At 46.8% G+C, this 26443-nt stretch overlaps 2 protein-coding genes across 4 annotated transcripts in view; one reads left to right on the top strand and one right to left on the bottom strand.

Annotated features, from left to right (window-relative positions):
• Positions 1–1695, top strand: part of uox (urate oxidase) — a 31785-nt gene extending 30090 nt beyond the window's left edge. Inside the window, exons 6-7 of the mRNA XM_060829616.1 lie at positions 562–645; positions 1621–1695. Of these exons, the coding sequence (XP_060685599.1) occupies positions 562–645; positions 1621–1695 (159 nt within the window). The remainder of the gene's footprint in view (positions 1–561; positions 646–1620) is intronic.
• Positions 1696–4989: 3294 nt separating this feature from the next.
• samd13 (sterile alpha motif domain containing 13) overlaps positions 4990–26443 on the bottom strand; it is a 202912-nt gene continuing 181458 nt past the window's right edge. For all 3 annotated transcript variants that reach the window (XM_060830647.1, XM_060830648.1, XM_060830649.1), the window contains 2 exons: positions 20376–20487; positions 4990–10510 (listed from right to left, as the gene is read on the bottom strand). In XM_060830647.1, coding sequence (XP_060686630.1) covers positions 10367–10510; positions 20376–20487 — 256 coding nt within the window. In that variant the 3' untranslated portion in view covers positions 4990–10366. The remainder of the gene's footprint in view (positions 10511–20375; positions 20488–26443) is intronic.

Genomic DNA, 26443 nt, shown 5'->3' with positions numbered 1-26443 from the left:
CTGCCCACAAAAAAAAAATCCTCCTTATCTTGGTATTAAATATACAACCTCTTACTCTGAGATGATACCCTCCAGTCCTTGACTCTCCCACAAGGTGAAACAACCTCTCCGCACCTCCCCTGTCAAATCCCGTAAGAATCTTATATTTCAGAAAGGTTATCTCTCATTCTTTCATGTTTTACCTCATCATGAACAGATTAGATTTTTACTGTCCCCATTCTACAGGTGGGATTCGAACCCACAGCTTTGAAAAGTCAGTGCGCAACAACCAAGCCATTGCTAATCAGAGAGTTCCTTTTGACATTATCAGTAGACACCATCCCAAACCCAAGTGTGATCAGCAATGTCCAGCAGAAGTGACTGAAACAGGATTTCCTGATGCGGTTTAAAATTGAAAGCCAAATGGCTTTTCAAACAAGGAGGATTTTAGAATATCTAAGGTATTGCATATGTTTCCAATCTCATTCAAAACCTTGTTAAAAATGTCATTGAAAAGCATACCTTCATCTGTAATGTTACTTAATGATAGATCACTAATATCTAATTTCTTTTTGTTTTAAGATGGAAGAGATTGAACTGGTCATGCCTAATAAACATTACTTTACAATTGATATGACGAAATTTGGAATTCATGAAAATAATGAGGTAAGCAGGGTCTGATAGATATCTGAGTATTGCTTCAGATCTGTTCTTAAAGGGTCAAACACATTGGATAAAAATCTGGTAAAATAGCTTATTTCAGGCTGGCTTCTTCAACCCTCTGTTTTACAAACAGTAATTACCTGCAACTGGCAAAGTTTTTGCATTAAATTGTCCAGCTGGATGTTAAACAGGTTCAAGTTATCAAGAGAATAGATTATACACATCTTTATAACAAAGGTTCAACCAATTGTAAGACACCACATCATCTGATGTACCATCAGTAGCTTGTCTCAGAGGGGAGTGAACCTGTCTAATTCTTTACCACAGACGGCTGTCAAAGATGGTCATTAAATACCAGGGGCAGCATGATGACTCAATAGTTGGCACTGCTGTGTCACAGCGCTTGGGACCCAAGTTCGATTCCACCCTCAGGCAACTGTCTGTGTGGAGTTTGCACATTCTCCCCGTGTCTGCGTGGGTTTCCTCCGGGTGCTCCGGTTTCCTCCCACAGTCCAAGGATGTGCGGGTTAGGGTAGATTGGCCATATAAATTGCCCGGGGATGTGCAGGCTAGATGGGTTAGCCATGGGAAATGCTTGGTTACATGGATAGGGTGGGGCTGGGTAGGATGCTCTTTGGAGGGTCATTGTGAAGTCAATGGGCCAAATGGCCTGCTTCCACTTGTAGGGAGTGTGAATATGTATGATACATTCAAGATGAGATAGTCAGATTTTTAATCAGTGGTGGAATCACCAGTTAGGAAAAGGCAGGAGAGTGAAACTGAGGATTATTGGATCAGCCTTGATATTGAATGGCAGGTCTGGGTGAGATGCTCTTTGGAGGGTTAGTGTGAATTTGATGGGCTGAATGGCCAACTTCCGCTCCTACATCTTATGGTCTTATCAAATTAGTGCCTCACTTCAGAAAGGTATGTAAGAATCCACTCAAATTCTGATGTCCATGTTTCTATGTGTTTTAGGTTTTATTGCCTTTGGATAACCCCTCAGGAAATATTTCGGGCACTGTACGGAGGGGATTCACCTCCAAACTGTAGCAGGAGACAGTCCATGAGAAAGAAAGCAGAGAGAGGAGGAGAGATTAAACACTGAAGTGTCATTGGTGACTCAAATGCTCAAATTTAAAAAGGAAATTAACAAATCTCACATTGCCCAGTGCAACACGGATTAAATTAGAAGTTTGGTCACAGGTTAAGCGCCAAGTCTTTGCAAATGTGTTAATCTTTATAAAACCTGAGGGTAGAATGTTAAGTCAATGTTTTAGTGTTGGAATAAACACAAGGTCAGAAATCACAGGACATCAGGTTAGAGTCCAAAGGTTTGTTTGAAATCATAAGCTTTCGGCGCACTAAGTTTCACCTGATGAAGGGGCAGCGCTCCGAAAGCTTGTGATTTCAAATAAACCTGTTGGATGGTAACCTAGTGTCATGTGACTTCTCACCTTGTCCAGCCCAGTCTAACACCAGCACCTCCACATCAGGAATAAACAGCTACTGGGTACAGCATTAGATAGTCTAATGATGAAATGTACTTGGATGAGCACTTGAAATGTCAGGACATTCAGGGTCAGGAGCCAAGTGCTAGAAAATGGGACAATTCAGACTTAATGGGCCAAAGGGCCTCTTCGGTGCTGTACGACTCTACAACAGACCAGCTCATATGTATGGACTGTACCCTCCCACAGTTTTTCCAAAACACATCTCCTACAATATTCGTCAAGGAACACCAAGCACAGGCAACCAGGCTTTAACCAACACCATATTATTTAAAAAAACATCAATGTAACATTTTTTTCTCTTAAGCAACATGTATAAATACTTTCAATGTACATCTGTATGCAAATTAAGATGATCGATTACAATACAATAAGACAATAAAATCTGCAGTTATTATACACGGGGAAAAAAAATCATAATTTAAACACATCACGCACAAAATACTTGTCGGGAGAAGCGGCCAGCGACTTGCTGCTGAAGAAGGTCCACATGTCTCTCACATGCTGTGTGCAAACTCACACAGCAATGAGGGTAACAGTGTCACCATCATTTGTTTTCAAGTTTTCAAAAGGCATACAAGTTGTAATACACTTAGACCGGTGCAAGCACAAGCTACAATACAGGCTTTACCATCACAAACAAACACTCAGGGTTGAAGCATTCTGTGCATCTCTTTGCAGTTACCGATGCAAAACATTTTGGGTACAACCTCGGGTCCCACCACGAACTCCAAAAAGAGGGGGGAAAAAAATCCAACAGCAACCTGGAACTGTGTCCCCATGGGGTCTCTCTGAAATCCCCTCCAGCTGCGCATGGGGGTACAGAGGTCCTTTATAAAAGGTGCTGTGTGAGGATGGTTGGGTTAGCAAACTGATGGGACGGTTAGCTTGTCAATTCTTACTCATTAAAGCAAAACAATCCAGATGCTGGCAATCAGAAACAAACACACACAGAAATCACTGGAGAAACTCAGCAGGTCTGCCGTCATCTCTGGGGACAGAAACAGGAGAGAGAAACAGAGGTAATGCTGCGGAGAGAGAAACAGAGGTAATGCTGTGCGTCCACAGAATCCCCACAGTGTGGAAGCAAGCCATTCAGACCCCGAGCCTCCAAAGAGCATCCTATCCAGACCCAATGCATCACCCGGCATGGTCTAAATCTGTGCCTAATTCTTGTGTTATTTTCCAATGTGAAGTAGGGACACTTGTGACAGTGGTAGTGGTACAACCTCTAGACCATGGGACCTGGATTTAAATCCCACCTGCTCCAGACATATGTAATAACATCTCTGAATACGTGGGTTGGGGGAGAAAAACATATAGTGCAGACTTAATTGCTTACACGTTTACCTGGTTCGTGTCCTGCAGTTTTTTTTATATGTCAACAGAAATGAAACTGTACGGAACAGCTGAATAAGGACAACAGTCCCAAACAAGAAATGATCTAACATAATACTGACCTTCGAAAGTAGAGGGTCCAGCCACTTGTGTCTTTGATAAAGCAGAAATAGACTAGCAGCTAATGCAATATCTAATGAGCAGGTGTGACAAATGCCAACGTTTCTGCATATTTCACAGTTTATAACACAACGCGAGTTAACAGGCAGGAAAACTCCTGAAAACTCAGACCCACAGATACACATCTTTTTCACTGAATTAGTGAAGCCAACAGTTGCTTTGGTAAAATGTTCATTTCTGCTGCAGACAATGAAATGAGAAGGATCACCGTCGCTGTGAATTCATTAAACTGGACACACCCCATCGTAGGGCAGCTGCTTCCCAAACTTTCTCCCCACCGTGATCCCATTTCAATTCGGGAGACTGTGTGAGGGAGGGGGCCCGTTATATCGGACACCCGTTATATCGGACACCCAGTGGTTAAACCTTGGTCTGAAGCCCAGGGCAGCGATCGCCACCTCCAATCTCATAACCCCCAAAGTCTTCACTCATTGTTTCACTTGGGAGACCTACCACCCCATTTTAGAAATGTCCTTACCAAGGGGCAAAATATGTGGCTGGTGCCAACACGGAGGTGTCAACATCTTAGGGGGCGGCTTCTACTAAACATATAGTTTTATATTTATTCATGGTACCTGGGTGTCACTGGCTGGGGCCAGCATTTATTGCCTGTCCCTAGTTGCCCCTTGAGAAGGTAGAGGTGGGCTGCCTTAAGACCATTAGACATAGGAGTGAAAGTGAGGCCATTTGGCCCATCGAGTCCACTCCGCCATTCAATCATGGCTGATGGGCATTTCAACTCCACTTACCCGCATTCTCTCCATAGCCCTTAATTCCTTGTGACATCAAGTATTTATCAATCTCTGCCTTGAAGATATTTAGCGTCCCGGCCTCCACTGCACTCTGCGGCAATGAATTCCACAGGCCCACCACTCTCTGGCTGAAGAAATGTCTCCTCATTTCTGTTCTGAATTTACCCCCTCTAATTCTTAGGCTGTGTCCACGGGTCCTCGTCTCCTCGCCTAACGGAAACAATTTCCTAGCGTCCACCCTTTCCAAGCCATGTATCTCTTGAACTGTTGCAGTGCCTGTGCTGTAGATAGACCTACAATGCTTTTAGGGTGGGGATTCCAGGAGCTTGACCCAGTGACAGTGAAGGAACAGCAATATATTTCTAAGTCAGGATAGTGAGCTGATGGTTCCACGTACCTGCTGCCCCTTGGTCTTCCAGATGATAATGATCATGGGTTTGACAGGGTAAAAAGTGAGGTCTGCAGATGCTGGAGATCACAGCTGCAAATGTGTTGCTGGTCAAAGCACAGCAGGCCAGGCAGCATCGATGCTGCCTGGCCTGCTGTGCTTTGACCAGCAACACATTTGCAGATGGGTTTGACAGGTGCTGTCTGAGAACCTTTGGTGAAATTTACATTAAATTAACAAGAAATGGTGTCCTCCACGATATAAAATTATATCCTTGGTTTCTGGATTTTATTTCTGCTCTTTGGGTAAAAATCTTCACCAAGCAAGTAGGCAGGATGGTGAAGGTGGCATGTGGCATGCTTGTCTTTATTGGTTGGCGAATTGAGTACAAGAGTTAGGATGCCATGTTACAACTTTATAAGACTCTGTTAGGCCGCACTTAGAGTATTATGTTCAATTCTGGTCACCACATTACAGGAAGGATGTGGAGTCTTTAGAGAGGGTGTAGAAGGGGTTTACCAGGATGCTGCCTTGATTAGACGGAATGAATTACAAGGAGAGGCTAGAGAAACTCTTGATTGTTTTCTCTGGAGCGACAAAGGCGGAGGGGAAACTTGATAGGAGTTTATAAAATTATGAGATGCATAGATAGGGCTGATGGTTAGAATCTTTTTCCCAGAGTTGAAACATCTAAAACTAGAGAGCATGCATTTGAGCTGACGGGGAAAGTTCAAATGAGATGTGAGGAGCAGGTTTTTCACACAGACTGGTAGGAGACTGCCAGGGGTGGTGGCAGAGACAGATACAATAAGGAGGTTTAAGACACTTATAGATAAGCACATGAATATGCAAGGAATGGAGCGATATGGACCAAGGGCAGGCAGAAGGGATGAGTTTAATTTGGCGTCATGTGGGCTGAAGGGCCTTTTCCTATTGTACCTTGTTCTAAAAGACCTCCCTTTACTAATCAAAACCTGGGCTCTGACGGCACACCCACCATCCTCCTTTTCAAAATATTTCTTGAAAGCAGCATTCAAAAAAAACCCTGTTGGTCCTCAAATCTCACAAGCTCATTTCCCAAAAGATGACGATAACCCACCCAGCCACAGGCTGATTATAAATAGTTTCACCCCCAGGGCAGGGACATCCCTGTCTGGGCTAACCGTTACTGCTCGTCCCAATCTGCCCTTGAGAAGGTGAAAGGGAGTTGCCACTTGGACACACTGCGGTCCATCTGAAGGAAGGTTACTTTATTTTAATGAAGATGATTGTGTGGTTTCAGCACCTGGCTAATAAAAGCAAAGTACTGCAGATGCCAGAAATCTAAAATAAAAACAGAAAGTGCTAGAGAAACTCAGCAGGTCTGTGGGGAGAGGAAGTTTAAAGTCTGATATGACTCATCTTCATTCCCTGTTGTCACTTTTAGATTTTGTGTAGTGCTTAACCGTAAATAAATTCAACTATTTGGTATTAGCCTGTTGCAAGTTCAATGATAAACTATTAAAAAGGCTGGGATAACACTGTAAACAGCCCACATTTTGCAATATCATGATCATAAGGTTCTTGGTTAAAGCTGATTAGAATCAGCAATGCCACTCAATGTCTCATCTCTGAGCAACACAAGTTTGACTTGGAGTGGTGCTACCAACTGCTTATGCAAATTTCTCACTGGGCTGTGAAAATGGAAGGATGGAGGGGAAAATCGCTGAACTGTAACAACTTCACTTGTTGCTATATCTCAGCGTGTGCTCAGCTTCCAATCATAGCTTGAGCAGAGAGGAAAAGAAACCAACTGTCGGCAAGAACCAGAAGCAGCGGGAGAAACTCACAGCCGCTGTGGAGAGACTGCAGAGTTAACACTTCAGATCCAGCCACCCTTACTTAGAACTAAGCAGAAAGAGATTTGCTTCAGAGGTGGGCAGAGATTGAGGGGGGAGAGAGAGAGAGAGAGAGAGAGAGAGAGAGAGGTTGAGAGAGAGAGAGTGAGAGATAGAGCATTGCATTGTCCCTTACTTTTATCTGCTTGAAGACAAGTATCAATAGAAACTATGATGCTTGATACCACCTGGCCCCTAGCCCCTCAGAGTCATAGAGATGTACAGCATGGAAACAGACCCTTAGGTCCCACCCGTCCATGCCGACCAGATATCCCAACCCAATCTAGTCTCACCTGCCAACACCCGGCCCATATCCCTCCAAACCCTTCCTATTCATATCCCCATCCAAATGCCTCTTCTATGTTGCAATTGTACCAGCCTCCACCACATCCTCTGGCAGCTCATTCCATACACCTACCACCGTGTGTGTGAAAAAGTTGCCCCTCAGGTCTCTTTTATATCTTTCCCCTCTCACCCTAAACCTATGCCCTCTAGTTCTGTAGTCCCCCACCCCAGGGAAAAGACTTTGCCTATTTATCCTATCCATGCCCCTCATAATTTTATCTTGGGATGTGCTAGAGACTAAACTAAAGGGACCTTCTAAGCATACAACTTACATTGCCAAATCGATTCAAAGGCCGCGTCCTTCTACAATGAGAGCGAATGACTCATCTTCAGGTCAGTGTAGGTCACTAGTAATGGAAAATGTGATGGATAGTAATTGTCAAGGAGATTACTACTGCTACATAATTTTCTATGTAAATACACAACACAGCAACATAATCTGTAAAAATTATTAAACCATCCTCACTTTTCTGAATCTGGGGATATGAAATAGGGGCAATATTTCACTTTCAGGACGTGGGTGTCATTGGCTGGGCCCAGCATTTATTGTTCGTCCCTATTTGCTCCTCGAGAAGGTGGTACTAAGCTGCTTTGTTGAACCACTGCAGTCTGTGTGCTGTATGTACCTGGTCAACTTGCCATTTATTCTGAAGTGTCACTGGACCCGAAATATTAACTCTGATTTCTCTCCACAGATGCTGCCAGACCTGCTGAGATTTTCCAGCAAATTCTGTTTTGTTTGTGATTTACGGCATCCACAGTTTTTACGGATTTTATTCCGCAAATTATACAGAACTTCCTTCATGAAGAATATGACCAAACGTTTTGAGCTGCATGGGGGTTGGGAATGAGGTTGAATGGGGAGACAGAGGCACAGTAGTAATCTCAGTGGCCTAGCAGTCCAGAATGCCTTCTGAGGATATGGGTTCAAATCCCACCCTGATAAATGGTCAAGCTTGAATTCAACTGAAAATGTATTGCTGGTTAAAGCACAGCAGGTTAGGCAGCATCTCAGGAATAGGGAATTCGACGTTTCGAGCATAAGCCCTTCATCAGGAGATGCTGCCTAACCTGCTGTGCTTTAACCAGCAACACATTTTCAGCTGTGATCTCCAGCATCTGCAGACCTCATTTTTTACTCGAAGCTTGAATTCAAAGAAAGAAGAAAATCTGGAATTAAAAAGTTAGCCTAATGGTAACCACGAAGATGACTGTTGATTGTTGTAAAAACCGACTTGGTTTTTAAGGAAGGAAATCTGCCATTCTTACCCTGGTCTGGCCTACATGTGACTCCAAACCCACAGCAATGTGGGTGAATCTTAACTGCCCTCTGGGCAATTAGGATGGACAATAAATGCTATTCATTACAAGAGCAGGGATGTACTGCTGAGGCTGTATAAGGCTCTAGTTAGATGCATTTAGAATACGGAGAGTGGTTTTGGAACCCATATCCGAGGAAGGATTTTTTTTAGATTAGATTACTTACAGTGTGGAAACAGGCCCTTCGGCCCAACAAGTCCACACCGACCCGCCGAAGCGCAACCCACCCATACCCCTTACCTAACACTACGGGCAATTTAGCATGGCCAATTCACCTGACCCGCACATCTTTGGACAGTGGGAGGAAACCGGAGCACCCGGAGGAAACCCACGCAGACACGGGGAGAACGTGCAAACTCCACACAGTCAGTCGCCTGAGGCAGGAATCGAACCCAGGTCCCTGGCGCTGTGAGGCAGCAGTGCTAACCACTGTGCCACCGTGCCACCCTGGATCTGCTGGAATTAGTGGGTGTCCGGAGGAGTTTACAGGAATGATCCTGGGGATGAAGGGATTGTCATTTGAGAACTCTGGGTCTGTACTCAATGGAGTTTAGAAGGACGAGAGGAATCTGACTGAAATTTCCTGAGGCCTGGGTGAGTGGAAGTGGAGATGCTCCCACCAGTAGGAGAGACCAGAACACTAGGGCATAGCCTCAAGACTGAAAGGACGACCCTTTAGAACTGAGAGAGGGAGAAATTTCTGCAACCAAGGAGTGGGGAATCTGTGGAAGAGTCACGGGACTGAAATGTTAACTCCGATTTCTCTTCACAGGTACTGGCTTTTCCAGCAACTTCTGCTTTTGTTGGTGAATCTGTGGAATCGATTGCTACAGAGGCCAAGTCACTGAGTGTATTTAAGACAGATAGATAGGTCCTTGACTGTGAAGGAGATCAAAGGTTATGGGGAGAAAGCAGGAGAATGGGGTTGAGAAACAGATCAGCCATGATTGAATGGCGGAGCAGACTCGATGGGCTGAATGGCCTCATTCTGCTTGTGTATTTTATGGTTGTAAGCTGGCCCTGCCAACCACACACACTTTCCATGAATGAAAAGTAACTCCTTTTCATCTCTCCTTCTCTGTAACCATCAAACGGGCCCTCCGGAAATGGGTTTGACAATCACGTCTCGTGTCTGCTGCTCTCAGTTTGAGGCCTGGCTCCCTCCATGAACTGTTGGTGGGCGGGATCTTTACAGAGCTAGCGAACACCACCCTGTCTGGAAGGGAGTGCCTCGTTACTGACCCTCTGAAGCTCAACATGAGGCGAGGAAAGACAGGTCAGACCAAAATCCAAAAATCTTCCACTTTGGGTTGGGCGACCTCACCCACTTTTCAGCTAAAAAGATGCACAGAAGTTGCGGACCCTTCAGCACAGAGCCAAAGCCACATTCCGAGACACAGCCTTCGACATTAAAATTGACAACGACAGTGTCAGTCAAACGCTAAAACTGGAAAGCCAGGTAAACTCTTCCAGCCATCCATCTGCACCCGCTTAAAGGCTACACGTTAATATAAAATGGAGGATTTTGCAAACGTGGACATTATCTCTCTTGCAAAAGTGCCCAGGGCAAAAAATCCACAGTCAAAAGCAATGAATTATTGCAGGAGTCCCACAGCCGTCTGGTCAAGGGTTTGAGAGTTCCCTCAGGTCACGATGTGTACCGGAGTAAACACAACGTCAGTCACTGGTGACGTCAAAGCACCACAACTCAGAAGCAGATGGAAGAGAGCTCCCAGAGTTGATGCACACAGCCGTGTTGCCTCATCGAAAGTCCTGCTCCCTGCCCGAGGTCTCGAAAAGCACTCAAACAATTTCCTATGACACCGAGCGTCTGCAATCCACACTCACAAACAGGAGGACATTGTCCTACATGCAACCATCAGGAGGAACTGGGGAGGGGGAGGTGGTAGCCGTGAGGAAATGGCGGCTGGATTTCGACACCCCCTCCCCCTCCCTCTCCCACACCAACCCACCCCCAAAAGGTACCCGCGAGTTCCCAGACCACCTGTAGCACTACAGGGAGCTGCTTTTCAGGTGGTGTAACTGTAACGCTTTCACGTGGTACTCGTAAATCTTGAGTGCAGGGCCCAGCTTGATCGAGAGGCCTGTCAGAACGTCGCTTCTCTTCATGAGGAGTAAGGATTTGCCATCTATCTCCTACAAAGGGAAAACCAAAACCACATCAATCACGGGCAGTTTTAAACAGTCGCAGTTACACAAAAACTCTGACAGTGTGACGCATTGCTCCTGCTGTGTTTGCCGACAGTGACAGACACACACACACACACAGGGGTCAGACACTGCTCTTAATCAGCCATGCACAGGGTTCATGGTCATGGTGGTGGGGGGGGGGTGGGTGAGGAGGTGGGAGAGAGTGGGTTTTTCTTGTCCCCTACTCCTCCTATCTCTGGGTCTCTCCTTCTCACCCCACCACTGAAAGGCTCCCCTTGCTGTCGCTCCCCGAGCCACTGGTTCCTGGGCCCTCTATCCTTCTCACTGGGGGAGTTTCCTCCCCTTTCTCACACCCCCTCCCAATCACTGGAGCTCTGATCAAAATGGCAGCTGAATCCCGGTGTGTGCACAGTAACGCATAGGCATGTGGTATTCCATGTGAGGTCTACATGATGATGGCAGTATTGGCATGTAGTGTCACACGAGGCTTACATGACGACGGCAGTACTGGCGTGTGGTATCACACGTGAGGTGCACATTATGGCAGTGCTGGCATGTGTTAGACGTGAGGTGTACATGATAATGGCAGTGCTGGTGTGTATTGGCATGTGGTGTCAGACATGATTTCTATATGATGATGGTGCTAGCGTGTATTCGTGTGTTTGTGATAGGCATAAGGTGTACATGATAATGGCGGTGCTGGCACGTATTGGCATGTAGTGTCACACATGGGATCTACATGGTGGCGGGGTGCTGGCGTGTAGTGTCACACGTGAGGTCTACATGATGGCAGTGTTGGCATATATTAGCGTGTGGTGTCACATGATTTCTTCACGATGTTGCTGGTGTGTATTGACATGTGGTGTCACACATGATGATGGTGCTGGCGTGTATTGGCGTGTTTGTATCAGACGTGAGGTCTACGTGATGATGGTGGTGCTGGGAACCGTGTGTTCCGCAATGAGTGAGCTAGCTGAAGGTGTTATCAGTGCCAGCCAACACTGCCTACCATTTCAAACCAAACCGCTCGTTTGGCCAGTTCAGCAGTTTTCTCTGTGGTTTTGCCTTCGATGGGATGTGGCTAGACCAGCACTCGGCCACCGACATTCTGGATTCTTCACCACATTGAAGCTGGGAAGGAGTCACCGCCTGAACCAGCTGCTCTTCACCACCTCAGTGTCTTACAGTCTCTGAGCTCCCTCCACTCCACTCCCCCAGCCCACTGCTCGGAGGGACCCTCACTTCCTCATTGAACAGAAGCCCCATCTAAACCACTCACCACCATGCTCTGTCACATGTAGGAACAGAGGTAGGCTATTCAGCCCGTCAAATCTGCTCTGACATTCAATCAGATCATGGCTGATTGGATCATCCTCGACTCCAGTTTTCAGTCCTTACCCCATGACCCTTCCTGATTAAAAATCGATCTCAGCTGTGTACATTTCTAATGACCCAGCCCCAACAGCCCTCTATGGTGAACAACTCCACGGACTCACTACCTCAGAGGACAGTTCCTTTTTGTCTTAAATATGTAATCCCTTCTGCTGAGCTACGATCTCTGGACCGGAACTCTTCCACAAGGGAAATAACCTTTCCACATCCACCCTGTCAAGGTCTCTAAGAATCTTGCACGTTTTAATAAAGTCTCCTCTCATTCTTCTTCATTTCAACGAGTCCAGGCCCAATCTACTCAACTTTTCTTCATAAGCCAGCCCCTTCCTCCCTGGGATCAGCCTGTGAACGTTCTCTGGACTGTCCCCGGTGCAGCACGGTGGCACAGTGGTTAGCACTGCTGCCTCCCAGCGCCAGAGACCCAGGTTGAATTCCCGACTCAGGCGACTGTCTGTGTGGAGTTTGCAAATTCTCCCCGTGTCTGTGTGGGTTTCCTCCGGGTGCTCCAGTTTCCTCCCACAGTCCAAAGATGTGCAGGTCAGGTGAATTGGCCATGCTAAATTGCCCATAGTGTTGGTGAAGGGGTAAATGTAGGGGAATGGGTCTGGGTGGCTGGCGGGTCAGTGTGGACTTGTTGGGCCTGTTTCCACACTGTAAGTAATCTAATCTTTCCTTCGGTAAGGGCCCTAAAACTCTTCACCGTATTCCAGCTGTGGTTTGACTCGCGCTTTGTGTAATTGTAGTAAAACTTCCACTCAGCTGAGTTTGTGGTCTCATTGAATAATTTCTCCTTTAAAATGGTCTCACTTCCTCCAAGTAAAAGGCGTTGCCATGGTAGCTGTACGTGAGACAGTTTTGCCTGTTCTTGTGTGCGGTTTATGGAGCAATCCTTGGCCTAGTCACATTTGGGATTCGTTTCACAACCTTATTTCCTGTCCAGCGATGACTGTGCTCCATGCCATTGCCTGCTCTTGACATTCCTCAGTGCTGCTGCCAGTTCCCATCCTACTCTCAGCTTTGCCCAGTCCATCTCTGACTCTTCCATTCCGTGGTTTCTCTCTCTCCATTTCTGGGGAAGCTTTTATTTTCACTAACATTCACTGACAAACCCACTGTCTCCCACAGCTGCCTCAATTATACTTTCCCCACACCAGGTTTCCTGTCAGAACTCCACTTATTCTCCCAGTTTCTCCATCTCTGTCCAGATCGGTGTCGAAAACATTGCTTTCCACAAGGGCACTCACAACACGCTTTCATTTTCCTTCAGGATGAGGAGTGGGCAGCTCCCTTACAATTGGCAGGACTCTCAACTATGTCAAACCCATTTCCCTCCCAGAACTTTGCACTTTCTTCACTGATCTCCACATTCAAGGGAGGCCATTCCTGCCACCTCCAGCAGGATGAGACCATCAAACACATCGTCCTCTCCCTGTGTCAGCATTCCGAAGAGCAGTCACAGAGGGACATTCCCTATCACTCTCATCGCTACCCCACCATCCAGTGGACAGAAGGAGTGAGACCTGCCTTCTCATTGTCCAGGTGATGCAGTAACTTTACTTGTTTGTCTTTCAGTCGGGTCCGCAGTATTCACCGCTTACAACATTTCACGCTGACAAGACCACAAGGAACGCAGGTGAGCACTGTGCAGGACACCTCTGTTGAAGCAGGACTCTGGCCTGCTGTTTTAATACCCTCACCTGGCCCGGTCTGCACTCACACCCACACCCCTGTCTGTGGAGTGCTGCAGATTTCCAGTCCAGCCCACCACAAGTCGCAGAAACAACCCCTTGTTTCTCATTCAGGCAGTTTGAAAGCCTCTAAACTACTTGTGTGTCCACTGCATTACCTCTGCTTCCCCCACCTCCGAACAAATAACCCCATTTCATGGTTTTCAACAGAGCTGACCTTTCTCCTGCCATTAACACCCTACTGTGGATCTGAATCATAGAATCCCTACAGTGTGATTACAGGCCCTTCGGCCCAACAAGTCCATACCAACCCTCTGAAGAGTAACCCACCCAGACCCATTCCCCTACCCTATTACTCAACACTTCCCCTGACTAATGCCCCTAACCTACACACCCCTGGACACTATGGGCAATTTAGCATGGCCAATTCACCCAACCTGAACATTTTTAGATTGTGGGAGGAAACCAGAGAACCTGGAGGAACCCAACACAGACACGGGGAGAATGTGCAAACTCCACACAGTCACCTGAAGCTGGAATCGAACCCAAGTCCATAAGACAGCAGTGCTAACCACTGAGCCACCATGCTGCCCATCTGTTTCCCTTCTTTACAACCATTGGCATTGCCTATCTCTCAGCTCCCTCACCCTCTCCCCTCTTGTCCTGTCCCACCTGCCTGCAGGGATCAGTACTGGGACTGCAGCTTTTTATAATATACATTAATGTTATAGAAGATGGTATTAGTAATAACATTAGCAAATTTGCTGATGATACTAAGCTGGGTGGCAGGGTGAAATGTGAGGAGGACGTTAGGAGATTACAGGGTGACCTGAACAAGTTAGGTGAGTGGTCAGATGCGTGGCAGATGCAGTTTAATGTGGATAAATGTATGGTTATCCACTTTGGTGGCAAGAACAGGAAGGCAGATTACTACCTCAATGGAATCAATTTAGGTAAAGGGGCAGTACAGAGAGATCTGGGTGTTCTTGTACACCAGTCACTGAAGGCAAGCATGCAGGTATTGCAGGTAGTGAAGAAGGCTAATAGCATGCTGGCCTTCATAACAAGAAGGATTGAGTATAGAAGCAAAGAGGTTCTTCTGCAGCTGTGCAGGGCCCTGGTGAGACCACACCTGGAGTACTGTGTGCAATTCTAGTCTCCAAATTGGAGGAAAGACATTCTGGCTATTGAGGGAGCGCAGGGTAGGTTCACGAGGTCAATTCCTGGAATGGTGGGATTACCTTACACTAAAAGACTGGAGCGACTGGGCTTGTATTCCCTTGAGTTTAGAAGACTGAGAGGGGATCTGATTGAGACATAAGATTATTAAAGGATTGGACACTGTGGAGGCAGGAAACATGTTTCTGCTGATGGGTGAGTGCCGAACCAGAGGACACAGCTTAAAAATACGGGGTAGACCATTTAGGACAGAGATAAGGAGAAACTTCTTCACCCAGAGAGTGGTGGCTGTGTGGAATGCTCTGCCCTAGAGGGCAGTGGTGGCGCAGTCTCTGGATTCATTTAAGAAAAAAAGAGTTGGATAGAGCTCTCAAGGATAGTGGAATCAAGGGTTATGGAGATAAGGCAGGAACAGGATACTGATTGAGGATGATCAGCCATGATCATATTGAATGGTGGTGCAGGCTCGAAGGGCAGAATGGCCTACTCCTGCACCTATTGTCTATTACCCTTCCCCACTTGTTGCTTCGGAGGAAGATGTAACAGATTCCAAATGTTATCACCGTTTCTTTCTCCACAGATTCTACTTGACCTGCTTAGCGTGCCCAACACTTACTTTTATTTATTGCCCATCCCTAATTATCCATGAACACTGGCTTGCTCAGAGGGCTGTTCAGTGTCAGCCATATTGCTGTGGGGCTGGAGTCAGGTGTCGGCCTGACTGTGTAAAGAGGGCAGATCTCCCCCCCTAAAAGGAGATCACTGGACCAGAAGGGGGTTTACAACAATTGATGAAAGTCACTGTCATGGTGACTTTTGACTTACTGTCAGGTTCCACTTAATTGTCATTAAATTGAATCAAAGTTTCAACAGCTGCTCATTTGGGATGTCAACATTTATTCCCAATAATAAATGTCATAGAGATATACAGCACAGAAACAGTCCCTTCGGTCCAACTCATCTATGCCACCCAAATATCCGAAGTTAATCTAGTCTCATTTCCCAGCACATGGCCCATATTCCTCTAAACCCTTCCTATTCATATACCCATCCAGATGCCTTTTAATTGTTGTAATTGTACCAGCCTCCACCACTTCCTCTTGGTAGCTCATTCCATACACGTACCACCCTTGCATGTAAACGATGCCCCTTAGATCCCTTTTAAATATTTTCCCTGCTCATCTTAAACGTATGCCCTCTGGTTTTGGATTCCCCTACCCTGGGTAAAAAGACCATGTCTGTTTACCCTATCCGAGCCCCTCATGATTTTGTAAACCTCTATAAGGACAGCCCTCAGCCTCCAGGGAAAGCAGCCTGAACATTAGCGTGGGCATTCAGATTACAAGCCCAATAATATTACCCCAAACACCGTGTCCTGTCACATTTGACGTACCTTACAAGCCTCTTCCTACCTGCTTCATTTCACCTGATCAATCTACCCGTTAATTCCTTCCTCCTCTAACCTGACAGCTCCTCAAGTGCATCTTTAGAAAGAAGGGAAAAAGTCTGGATGGAGAAGGAGGAGATGAGAAAGTGGAGAACAGCAAGAACTGATGCAGAGTAATCCGTCTGAAACATGGTGTTAGCTGCAGTCCCAAAATCAGCCAGCTGCTGGCTTGGTATCTGCTCTGAGTGCTCCCTCTGCACCTCCATTTCACACATGTCTTAAAGCAACATTCCTCTGTCAGATCCCCTTCCCATTCACTCGGTATTATTTGGACACACTCTCCCAGTCATGCACTTGCTCTGTACACTGGCTGTTCCCTTCACTCCCCCCACCCCACCCCACCCTCCTTGAGGTTTGTTTAGATGGTCCATATTTTTTCAGTCTTTGCTTCAGGGGATTGATAGATCATACACTGGGCGCCATCTACTGTACAAACCGAGAGCACACAAGGAGATGGCTATTGTCTTCTGAAGCTTCGATTCACACAATAGTGCAATCCCAAACAAGGTAATCTATTAACCATTACCTTGCTGCAGACCCATCTGAACACTATAGGACCATTTGTAGCTGTAAGAGTTAATAAATACAGCAGACAAGCTTATTTTTAATAAATGAAGCAGACCGGTCTCATGGACAGCTCGAAATTAGTCACGAGTGCTCACTGTCACGTTATCAAAGCAACACAAAACCAAACCCTTGTAATGGCAAATCATGAACAAAGAACAGTACAGCACTGGAACAGGCCCTTCGGCCCATCAACCTGCACTACCACATGAAACCTTCATAAATCAAAAGCCTTTTGTCTCTACACGGTCCATATCCCTCTATTCGCTGCCTATTCATGTATCTGTCAAGGTGCCTCTCACATATTGGTATTGTATCCACCTCTGCTACCTCCTCTGGCAGCACTTTCCAGCTACTTACCATCCTCTGCATAAAAAAACCTGCCTCTCATATCTCCTTCAAACATCCCTCCTTTTACCCTAAACTTGTGCTCCCCCAGTCACTGACATTTCTACCCTGTGACGAAGACTTCAACTATCCATTCTAGCCAAGCCTCTCAATTTTGTAAACTTCTATCTGGTCACCCTTCAGCCTCTGGTGTTCAAGTGAAAACAAGTCAAGTTTGTCCAATCTCTCCTCATAGCTAATACCGTCCAAACATGATACCATCCCAGCAAACAGTTTCTGTACCCTCTCCAAAGCCTCCACATTCTTCTGGTAGGGTCAAGAAAGGAGGTTTAAATAGTGTCCCAAAGGATGAGAGAGGGAGAAAGACAGACAGACAGACAGACAGACAGAGAGGGAGAGAAATGGAAAGACTGAAAGAGATGGAAAGTTTTATGGACAGATTTTTAAAAATTCTTTCATGGCCATTGGTTAGGCCACAGATGGAATACTGTGTGCAACATTAACCACCACACTATCAGAGAGATGCGAGTGCACAGGAGAGGATGCAGAGGAGATTCACCAGGATATTAACTGGGACAAAACAGTCTCAGGCATGAGGAGAGACTGGATAGTTTGGGTTTGTTTTGCCTGGAGCAGAGGAAACTGGGGAGCGGCAGGGGTAGTCTGATTGATGTCCACATGGTTCTGAGAAGCATCTCCTGTGGCAGATGTTCCTAAGAATGGAGGGAATGAGTTTAGTTCAGAGCAGATCGGAGGGATTTTGTTCTGACCCAGAAGGTGGTAGAAAGATGGAGATTTCTGTATGAGAGTGGGGGAGATAGGTACGCTCATCACTAAAGCAGCAGCTTCATGGGAGTAGTGTACTTTGATGTCTATTGGTCAGTACAGACATGGTGGGCTGAAGGGCATGTTTATATGCTTTGAGACTCTATGACTTATATCTGAAGCCATGAGGAAACAAGTTAAGCATAATTGATTAGACAACCATTTATTACTGATCCCTACTTGCCCCTGGAGAAGGTGGGGGTGAACTGCCTTCTTGAAACGCTGCAGTCCGTGTCCTCAGGGAGGGACTTCCAGGATTTTGACCCAACGATAGTGAAGGAACGACAATATATTTCCAAGTCAGGGTGGGGTGTGACTTTGAGGGGAACGTTCAGGGGGTGGTGTTCCCATGTACCTGCTGCTCTTGTCCTTCTAGATGGAAGTGGTCCTAGGTTTGGAAGGTGCTGTCTGAGGTGCCTTGGTGATTCGCTGCAGTGCAGCTTGTAGCTGGTACACTCTGCTGCGACACAGGGTCGGTGGTGGAGGGAGCGGCTGTGGATGCAGTGTCAATCAAGCAGGGCCTGCTTTGTCCAGGACAGTGTTGAGCTTCTTGAATGTTGTTGGGGCTGCACCCATCCAGACAAGTGGAGAGTATTCCCTCACATTCCTGACTTGCGCCTTGTAGATGGTGGACAGACTTTAGGGATTCAGGAAGTGAGTTACTTACTACAGGATTCTTAAACACTGTATTCCTAATGGCGAGCCCAGTTGAATTTCTGGTCAATGGTAACCCACAGGACATTGATAGTGGGGGATTCAGTGATGGCAACACCATTGAATAGTGCGGATGCAGACCCTTCGGTCTAACCAGTCCATGCCGACCATAATCCCAAACGAAACCAGTCCCACCTGCCTGCGCTATGTCCATATTCATCCGAACATTTCTTATTCATGTACTTATCCAAATGTCTTTTAAACACTATAACTGTACCCATATCCCCCACTTCCTCTGCAAATTCATTCCACACACAAACTACCATCGGTGAAAAAGTTGCTCCTCATGTCCTTTTTAAATCTTTCTCCTCTCACCTCAAAAATATGCTCCCTAAGCTGGAAATCCCCCAACCTTGGGTAAAGACATCTGCCATTCACCTTATCACACCCCTCGTGATTTTATAAACCTTTATAAGGTCACCCCTCAACCTCCAACACTCCAATGAAATAAGTCCCAGCCTATCCCTAGAAATTAAACCTTCCATATCCAGCATTATCCTGGTAAATCTTTTCTGAAACCTCTCCAGGTTGATAATATCGTTCCTAAAACAGGGAAGACCAGAACTGGACACAGTACTCCAGAAGAGGCCTCAGTACTGTCCCATAGTATCTTAAACATGACATCCCAACTCCTATATCCAAATGATCTGAGCAGTGAAGGCAAGCATGCTAAACAGTTTCTTAAATACCCTGTCTACCTGTGACACAAAATTCAGAGAATGTGTACCTGAACCCCTTGGTCTCTGTTCTACAACACTCCCCACTACTTTTAATTGTATAAATCCTGCTCCATTGTTGGTTTATCAAACTGCAATACCTTGCATTTAACTAAATTACCATATATATACACTCATGTAAAAGCCACACGTTTTAGACTATCTTTTAAGGTTAAATGTATGGGGTCCACTATTACATGGATACTATTTTTGAGGGGCTAAAATACAGTCCGAAACACCATCCCATTAGCAGAAACCCAACTGATCTCCAGACAGATAAAGAAAAAACAACAAATTATGATAAGCTGAACTGCACACAAAGGGAGGTTGTCAGCCGACTCTGACCTTCTGCGTCAGAAACTTTTATACCGAGTTGGTGTGAATTGTAAATCAAAACACATAATAGCCCAAAAAATTGCAACATTTACATACAGGATAATACCAATCGCTCACAAAATTATCACCCGTTATTTGTGAACAACTCGGGTTGACTGTTATATGAGACACACAGAAAATTCCAGATTTTTTTGCCAAAAAGTGGGGGTCAAATTTTACATGAGATCAACTGTTACTTGAGCATAGACCGTAAACTCCATCAAGGCAAAAATCGAGGACTGCAGATGCTGGAAATCAGAGTTTAGATTAGAGTGGTGCTGGAAAAGCACAGCAGGTCAGGCAGCATCCGAGGAGCAGGAAAATTGACATTTCGGGCAAAAGCCTTTCCTGCTGTGCTTTTCCAGCACCACTCTAATCTAAACTCCATCTGCCATTCTTCAGCCCACTGTAGATGGTCACTGTCTGGCATTTGTGTGGCATTCATGTTATTTGTCACTTGTCAGTGCAGATTTGGATACTGTCCAGATCTTGCTGCATTTGGACATGGCCTGCTGGACATCTGATGGGCTATCAAATGCCGTAACATCCTCTGCAGAACTGGAGCTGAGACTTCTGTAAAGGTTCCAACAAACCAAACCCACCTGTTCCTGGAAGGCGACAGCCTGGTCTTCAAAGCCAGCTTTCTTGAAGTAATTGAAAACGTCTAAAATTGTCCATTCCGCAGGATCAAGCAGCTTCCCATTTTCTGTCGGGCTGTGGGGGCATAAAGAACAGATTAAATAATGAACAAGGAACTGAGGTCAGGCCTTTGGGGATTAGAAACCCATGGGTGTAGTGCTGGAAAAGCACAGCAGGTCAGGCAGCATCCGAGGAGCAGCAGAATCCACGTTTGGGCAAAAGCCCTTCATCAGGAATGAGGCTTGTGGGCCAAGGAGGCTGAGAGATAAATAGGAGGGGGGTGGGGTTGGGGGGGGAAGGTAGCTGGGAAAGAGATAGGTGGATGAAGATGAGGAAGAAGGTGATAGGTTGGGGATGGTGGTGGGGGGAGGGGGCAATGATGGACAGATCCAGAGGGTGGTGCTGAGTTGGAAGCTTGCGACTGGGATATAATGGGAGAGGGGAAATGAGGAACTAATTCCACTTCAAAGTCCCAGGTGGCCTCCTTCTTCCACGATCGCAACTTCCCTTCCCACGTGGGAGGTGGGTGGGGTTTGGGGAAAGGTAGCTGACAAAGCGATGGGTAGATGAGGGTGAGGGAGAAGGTGATAGATTGGGGTGGGGGGGTTTGTGGTGGATGGGTCCGGAGGGTGGTGCCAAGTTGGAGGGTTGGGATTGGAATAATGTGAGGGGGGAGGGAAAGAGGGGAAATGAGGAAGCTGTTGAAATCCACATTGATCCCGTGTGGTTGCAGGGTCCCAAGGCGGACTATGAGGTGTTCCTCCTCAAGGCGTCGGGTGGAGGCGGCCCAGGACCTGCCTGTCCTTGACGGAGTGGGAGGTGGAGTTGAAGCGTTCAGCCACAGGGCAGTGGGGTTGGTGGGCGCGGGAGTCCCAGAGATGTTGTCTGAAATGATCTGCAAGAAGGCGTCCTGTCTCTCCGATGTAGAGGGGACCACACCGGGTGCAACAGATGATATTGGGTGATGTACAGGTAGATTTCTGATGGATGTGGAAGGACCCCTTGGGGCCTTGGATGGGGGTGAGGGGAGTGGTGTGGGCGCAGGCTTAGCCCTTCCTGCGGTGGGGTGTGGGCTGGTGGTGGTGGTGGTGGGGGGGGGGGGGGGGCATGGACCTGACGAGGGAGTTGCGGAGGGAATGGTCTTTTCAGAATGCTGATAGGATTAGGGGGAGAAATATATCTTTGGTGGTGGGGTCCATTTGTAGGTGGCGGAAAATGATGCGTTGAATGCAGAGGTCGGTGGGGTGGAAGGTGAGAACCGGGGGGTGAGGTGGGGTTCGGGCCTTGTTGTGTTGAGAGGGGTGAGGTTGAGGGGCATGTGGTGTGTGAAGTGGATGAGATACGCCAGAGGGCATCGTCAACCACGTGGGAAGGGAAGTTGCGATCGTGGAAGGAGGAGGCCATCTGGGACTTTGAGGTGGAATTGGTTCCTCATTTCCCCTCCCCCCATATATCCCAGTCCCAACCTTCCAACTGAGCACCGCCCTCTGGATATGTCCATCATTGCCCCCTCCCCATCACCTTCTTCCTCATCTTCATTCACCTATCGCTTTCCCAGCTACCTTCCCCCCCAACCCCTCCCATTTATCTCTCAGCCTCCTTGGCCCACAAGCCTCATTCCTGATGAAGGGCTTATGCCCGAAATGTCGATTCTCCTGCTCCTCGGATGCTGCCTGACCTGCTGTGCTTTTCCAGCACCACTCTCATGGCTCCGAGGTCCAGCATCTGCAGTCGTCACTTGCTCCCGATTGGAAACCCAACCCTGAGATCCTGCGGCATTACACAAGATAGAGGTTTAAGGTCCAAAGTGCTATCCTGAGAACTTGAGAATTACCACAAAGGAAAAGGCACATTTTGTCAAAGGCCCCTTATCATTCACTATACAAATGTGAACAAGACAAAAAGCTTTGATAAAAGTTCTGCTTTTTCCAACAATAGATAGATTTAAGATAATGGTCACAAAATCAGAATGGGAGTAAGAACTGAAAATATTGTTCCTGTTGCAGTCTGGAATATACTGCTTGAAAGGAACAGGTTCTGGAAGAATTTTCATAGGGAAGCTGCAAGTAATAGAATCCCTACAGCATGGGAGCAGACCATTTGGCCCATCAAGTCCATACTGGACCTCCTAAGAACATCCCACTCAGACCAGTCCCACAACTCTGCATTCCGCATGGCTAACCCACCTAGTCGACACACTATGGGCAATTTCGCATGGCCAATCCGCCTAATTTGCACATCTTTGGGACTGTGGGAGGAAACCAGAGCACCTGGAAGAAACCCACGCAGACACGGGGGCAATGTACAAACTCCACACAGACAGACACAGTCAACCGAGGCTGGAATCGAACCCGGGTCCCTGGCGCTGCAAGGCAGCAGTGCTAACCACTGAGCCACCGAGCCACCCCAATAATCTGAAGGTTGGGTTGCTGGCACCCAGGAACATGCATGGTAACAGCAAAAACTCTGAAATAAAGAATGGCAGAAAACCAACAAACCTTTGAAAATGGAAATAAAAATACTGAGGTGAAGAGAAAGAAGTTGCAGTTGTATAAGACTCTGGTGCGGCCTCATCTGGAGTATTGTGTGCAGCCATACTATAGGAAGGATGTGGAGGCATTGGAACGAGTGCAGAGGAGGTTTACCAGGATGTTGCCTGGAATGGTAGGAAAATCGTATGAGGAAAGGCTGAGGCACTTGGGCCTGTTCTCATTGGAGAAAAGAAGGTTTAGGGGAGATTTGATAGAGGTGTACAAGATGATTAGGGGTTTAGATAGGGTAGACACTGAGAACCTTTTACCGCTAATGGAGTCAGCTGTTACAAGGGGACACAGCTTTAAATTAAGGGGTGGTAGGTATAGGACAGATGTTAGGGGTAGATTCTTTACGCAGCGGGTTGAGAGTTCATGGAATGCCCTGCCAGTAGCAGTGGTGAACTCTCCCTCTTTATGGTCATTTAAGCGGGCATTGGATAAGCATATGGAAGTTATTGGGCTAGTGTAGGTTAGGTAGGATTTGGTCGGCGCAACATCGAGGGCCGAAGGGCCTGTACTGCGCTGTATTTTTCTATGTTCTAAATAAAGTTTACTTTAGCGTTTTTTTAGATGGCGTGTGCGTATTTATAAAGCAAGCTTATGCCATGGGATATGTCTGCACTCTCATCATTGGAAAGGGGAAATGTTCAGGGCGATAGGGAAAGAGCAGAGAGGGGAGGTGGGGGGAGCAGTTTCATTGTCACTGAGTTAGCTGAGACACCTTCCTGGTGCTCTCTGTGCCTCCATGGTCTACGGTTTGAAGGCGGGATCCCAGATAGCATATTCATTGAATTTTTACAGAGCTGCAGCTTGGGGGCAGGAAATGGTGCTTTTTGTGTCAAATCCACATCCTGTCGCGTGAAATTCTGAGCTGCTGTCTGCTTGCGACACATTTTATGTCTCTGCTGATGCCCGCTCCTGTTCCTGACCCCTTATTGACCGTTCTGACCTCCCACTCCAAGTGACCCTGGTTGGTGTTGGGTGTGACCGCCCTCAGGATTCTATTCCTGGGAAGAGAGAGAGAGCTGACCTAGGAGGAACACTGGGCGATTTGGATCTCTAACAGCTGAAGTTCAGAAAAAAACAACTTTGCTCTTAAAATGTATAAGATCTGGGGGGGGGGGGGGGGCCTGACATGGTGGATGCTCAGACTCTGAGGCTCAGCAACGAGGGGGCACAGTCTCAGAAAAAGGGCTCTCCTTTCTCGAGCTGAAAATGTGTTGCTGAAAAAGCACAGCAGGTCAGGCAGCATCCAAGGAGCAGGGGAGTCAATGTTTCGGGCATGAGCCCTTCTTCAGGATTGAGACCTTCTTCTTTCTCGAGCCTAAGTTTTCTTTTCCTCTCTCAGAGGGTTGAGAGTCTGTGGGCTTCTCTTGTCCAGAACATTACTAAGGGAGAGCTGGATGAATTCTTGACTCACAAAGGGAGTCAAAGATGACTGGACGGTTAGCAGGAACCCAGGCTGGGGCCACAATGAATTCGCCATTACTTTGTTGGAGCAGGCTCAAGCGACTGAATGGCCTACTCCTATCTCCTGACTCAGGTGTTAGTTAGCAGCAAGGTGTTAAGTGTGGAGGGTTTTAATTATAATAATAAGTGCCCGTGCAAAACAATTATGGTGTAGCATGGTGGCTCACTGTTGCCTCACAGCGTCAGGGACCCAGGTTCGATTCTAGCCTCGGCCACAGTCTGTGTGAAGTTTGCACATTCTCCCCCATGTCTGTGTGGGTCTCCTTTCACAGTCCAAGGCTGTGCAGGTTAGGGTGGATTGGCCGAGCTGAATTGCCCATAGTGTCTAGGGATATGTAGGTTAGGTGGGTTAGCCGTAGGAAATGCAGCGTTATTGGGGTGGGGGAGTCTGGGTAGGATGCTCTTCGAAGGGTCAGTGTGGAGTGACCTGTTTCCACACTGTAGGGATTCTATGACCTGTGACCCTGCTATCCCACACAATGTGGTGCCACAAAAGGTCACATGAAGAAATTCAAAACAGTGAGCTGGTATAATTTGGACAGAACTCTCTGAAACACTGAAGGAAGCTGGTTTTATCACAACGTCGAGTAAAAAGTGAGGTCTGCAGATGCTGGAGATCAGGGCTGAAAATGTGTTGCTGCTTAAAGCGCAGCAGGTCAGGCAGCATCCAAGGAACAGGAAGGGCTTTAGCCCGAAACGTCGAATTTCCTGTTCCTTGGATGCTGCCTGACCTGCTGCGCTTTAACCAGCAACACATCTTCAGCTTTATCACAACGTCACAAATCGAATGGGATAAATACCAGCTTGGCAAAAAGAAGCTAGGGTTGCAGGAGTGGGGCTGTTCTGATTGACAAGGGATAAGTCTGCAGAAAGCTACAGAGCAGAGGGATTAGTGTATCCTGGTGCATGAATCACAGAAGGTTAGCATCCAAGTTCAACAAGTAATAGGGAAAACAATTGGGATGTTGGCCTTTATTCAAAGGAAATGGAATATAGAAATATATAGGAGACTTTGCTAAAACTATACTAGGCACTAGTCAGACCACAGCTGGAATCCTGTGATTGGTTTTGGGCCCCTATCTAAGCGCAGATCAACTCTGTTGCAGAGAGTCTGAGAATGTTCACTTGATTGATCCCAGGTATGGAAGGACTGTCTCATGGAGGAGAGGTTGAGTAGATTGGGCCTGTACTCAATGGAGTTTAAGAAAATGAGAAGTGACGTTACTGAAAGAGATTCTCAGGGCAGAGGAAATGTAGTGTTTCCCCTTGTGGGAGAGTCCTCAGGATCAGAAGGCAGAATCTCAGAGTTAATGGTTAAATGGTTAAGACTGAAATGAGGAGGGATTTATTCTCTCAGAGAGCGGTGAACCAGGGGAATTCTTTCCTGCAGAGAGCTGTTGAGGCTGGCTCAGTCAGTATATTGAAGGCTGACAGAGGGAGATTTTTAATCAATGAGGGTACCAAGGGTCATGAGGGAAAGGCAGGAAAGTGAAGTTGAGGATTATCAAATCAGCCATGATCATATTGACCAGTGGAATAGACTTGCTGTGCTGAATGGCCTACTTCTGTCTCCATATCTTATGGATAGCTCTTTCAAAGTGCTAGTACAGACACAGAGGAACCTCAAATATCTGGTAAGATCACCAGGTCACGATGCTTGGCTAAACTATGATAGGAGAAAGTGAGGACTGCAGATGCTGGAGATCAGAGCTGAAAATGTGTTGCTGGAAAAGTGCAGCAGGTCAGACAGCATCCAAGGAGCTATGATATCCAGCATTTGTTCAACCAAATGAAATACTTCCTGCCTGTGTCCTTCGGATAATCAAGGTTCCTCTGCATAACGAACCAAATGTCCTTCTGCGCTATATTATTCTTCAATTTTATCATAGAATGGTTAGGTGGATTCCACACTGTAACAGTCAGCCCACTGAGTCTGCGCTGACCCTCCAAACAACATCATATCACCCCCTACCCCTATAACCCGCATTTCCCATGGCTAATCCACCTAGTCTGCAAATCCCTGCTCA

The sequence above is a fragment of the Hemiscyllium ocellatum genome, chromosome 9 (assembly GCF_020745735.1).
Source record: "Hemiscyllium ocellatum isolate sHemOce1 chromosome 9, sHemOce1.pat.X.cur, whole genome shotgun sequence".
In the NCBI taxonomy this organism is placed as follows: Eukaryota; Metazoa; Chordata; class Chondrichthyes; order Orectolobiformes; family Hemiscylliidae; genus Hemiscyllium; species Hemiscyllium ocellatum.
Note: the sequence above shows the minus strand (reverse complement) of the source record. Positions and strands in the feature narration are given on the sequence as shown.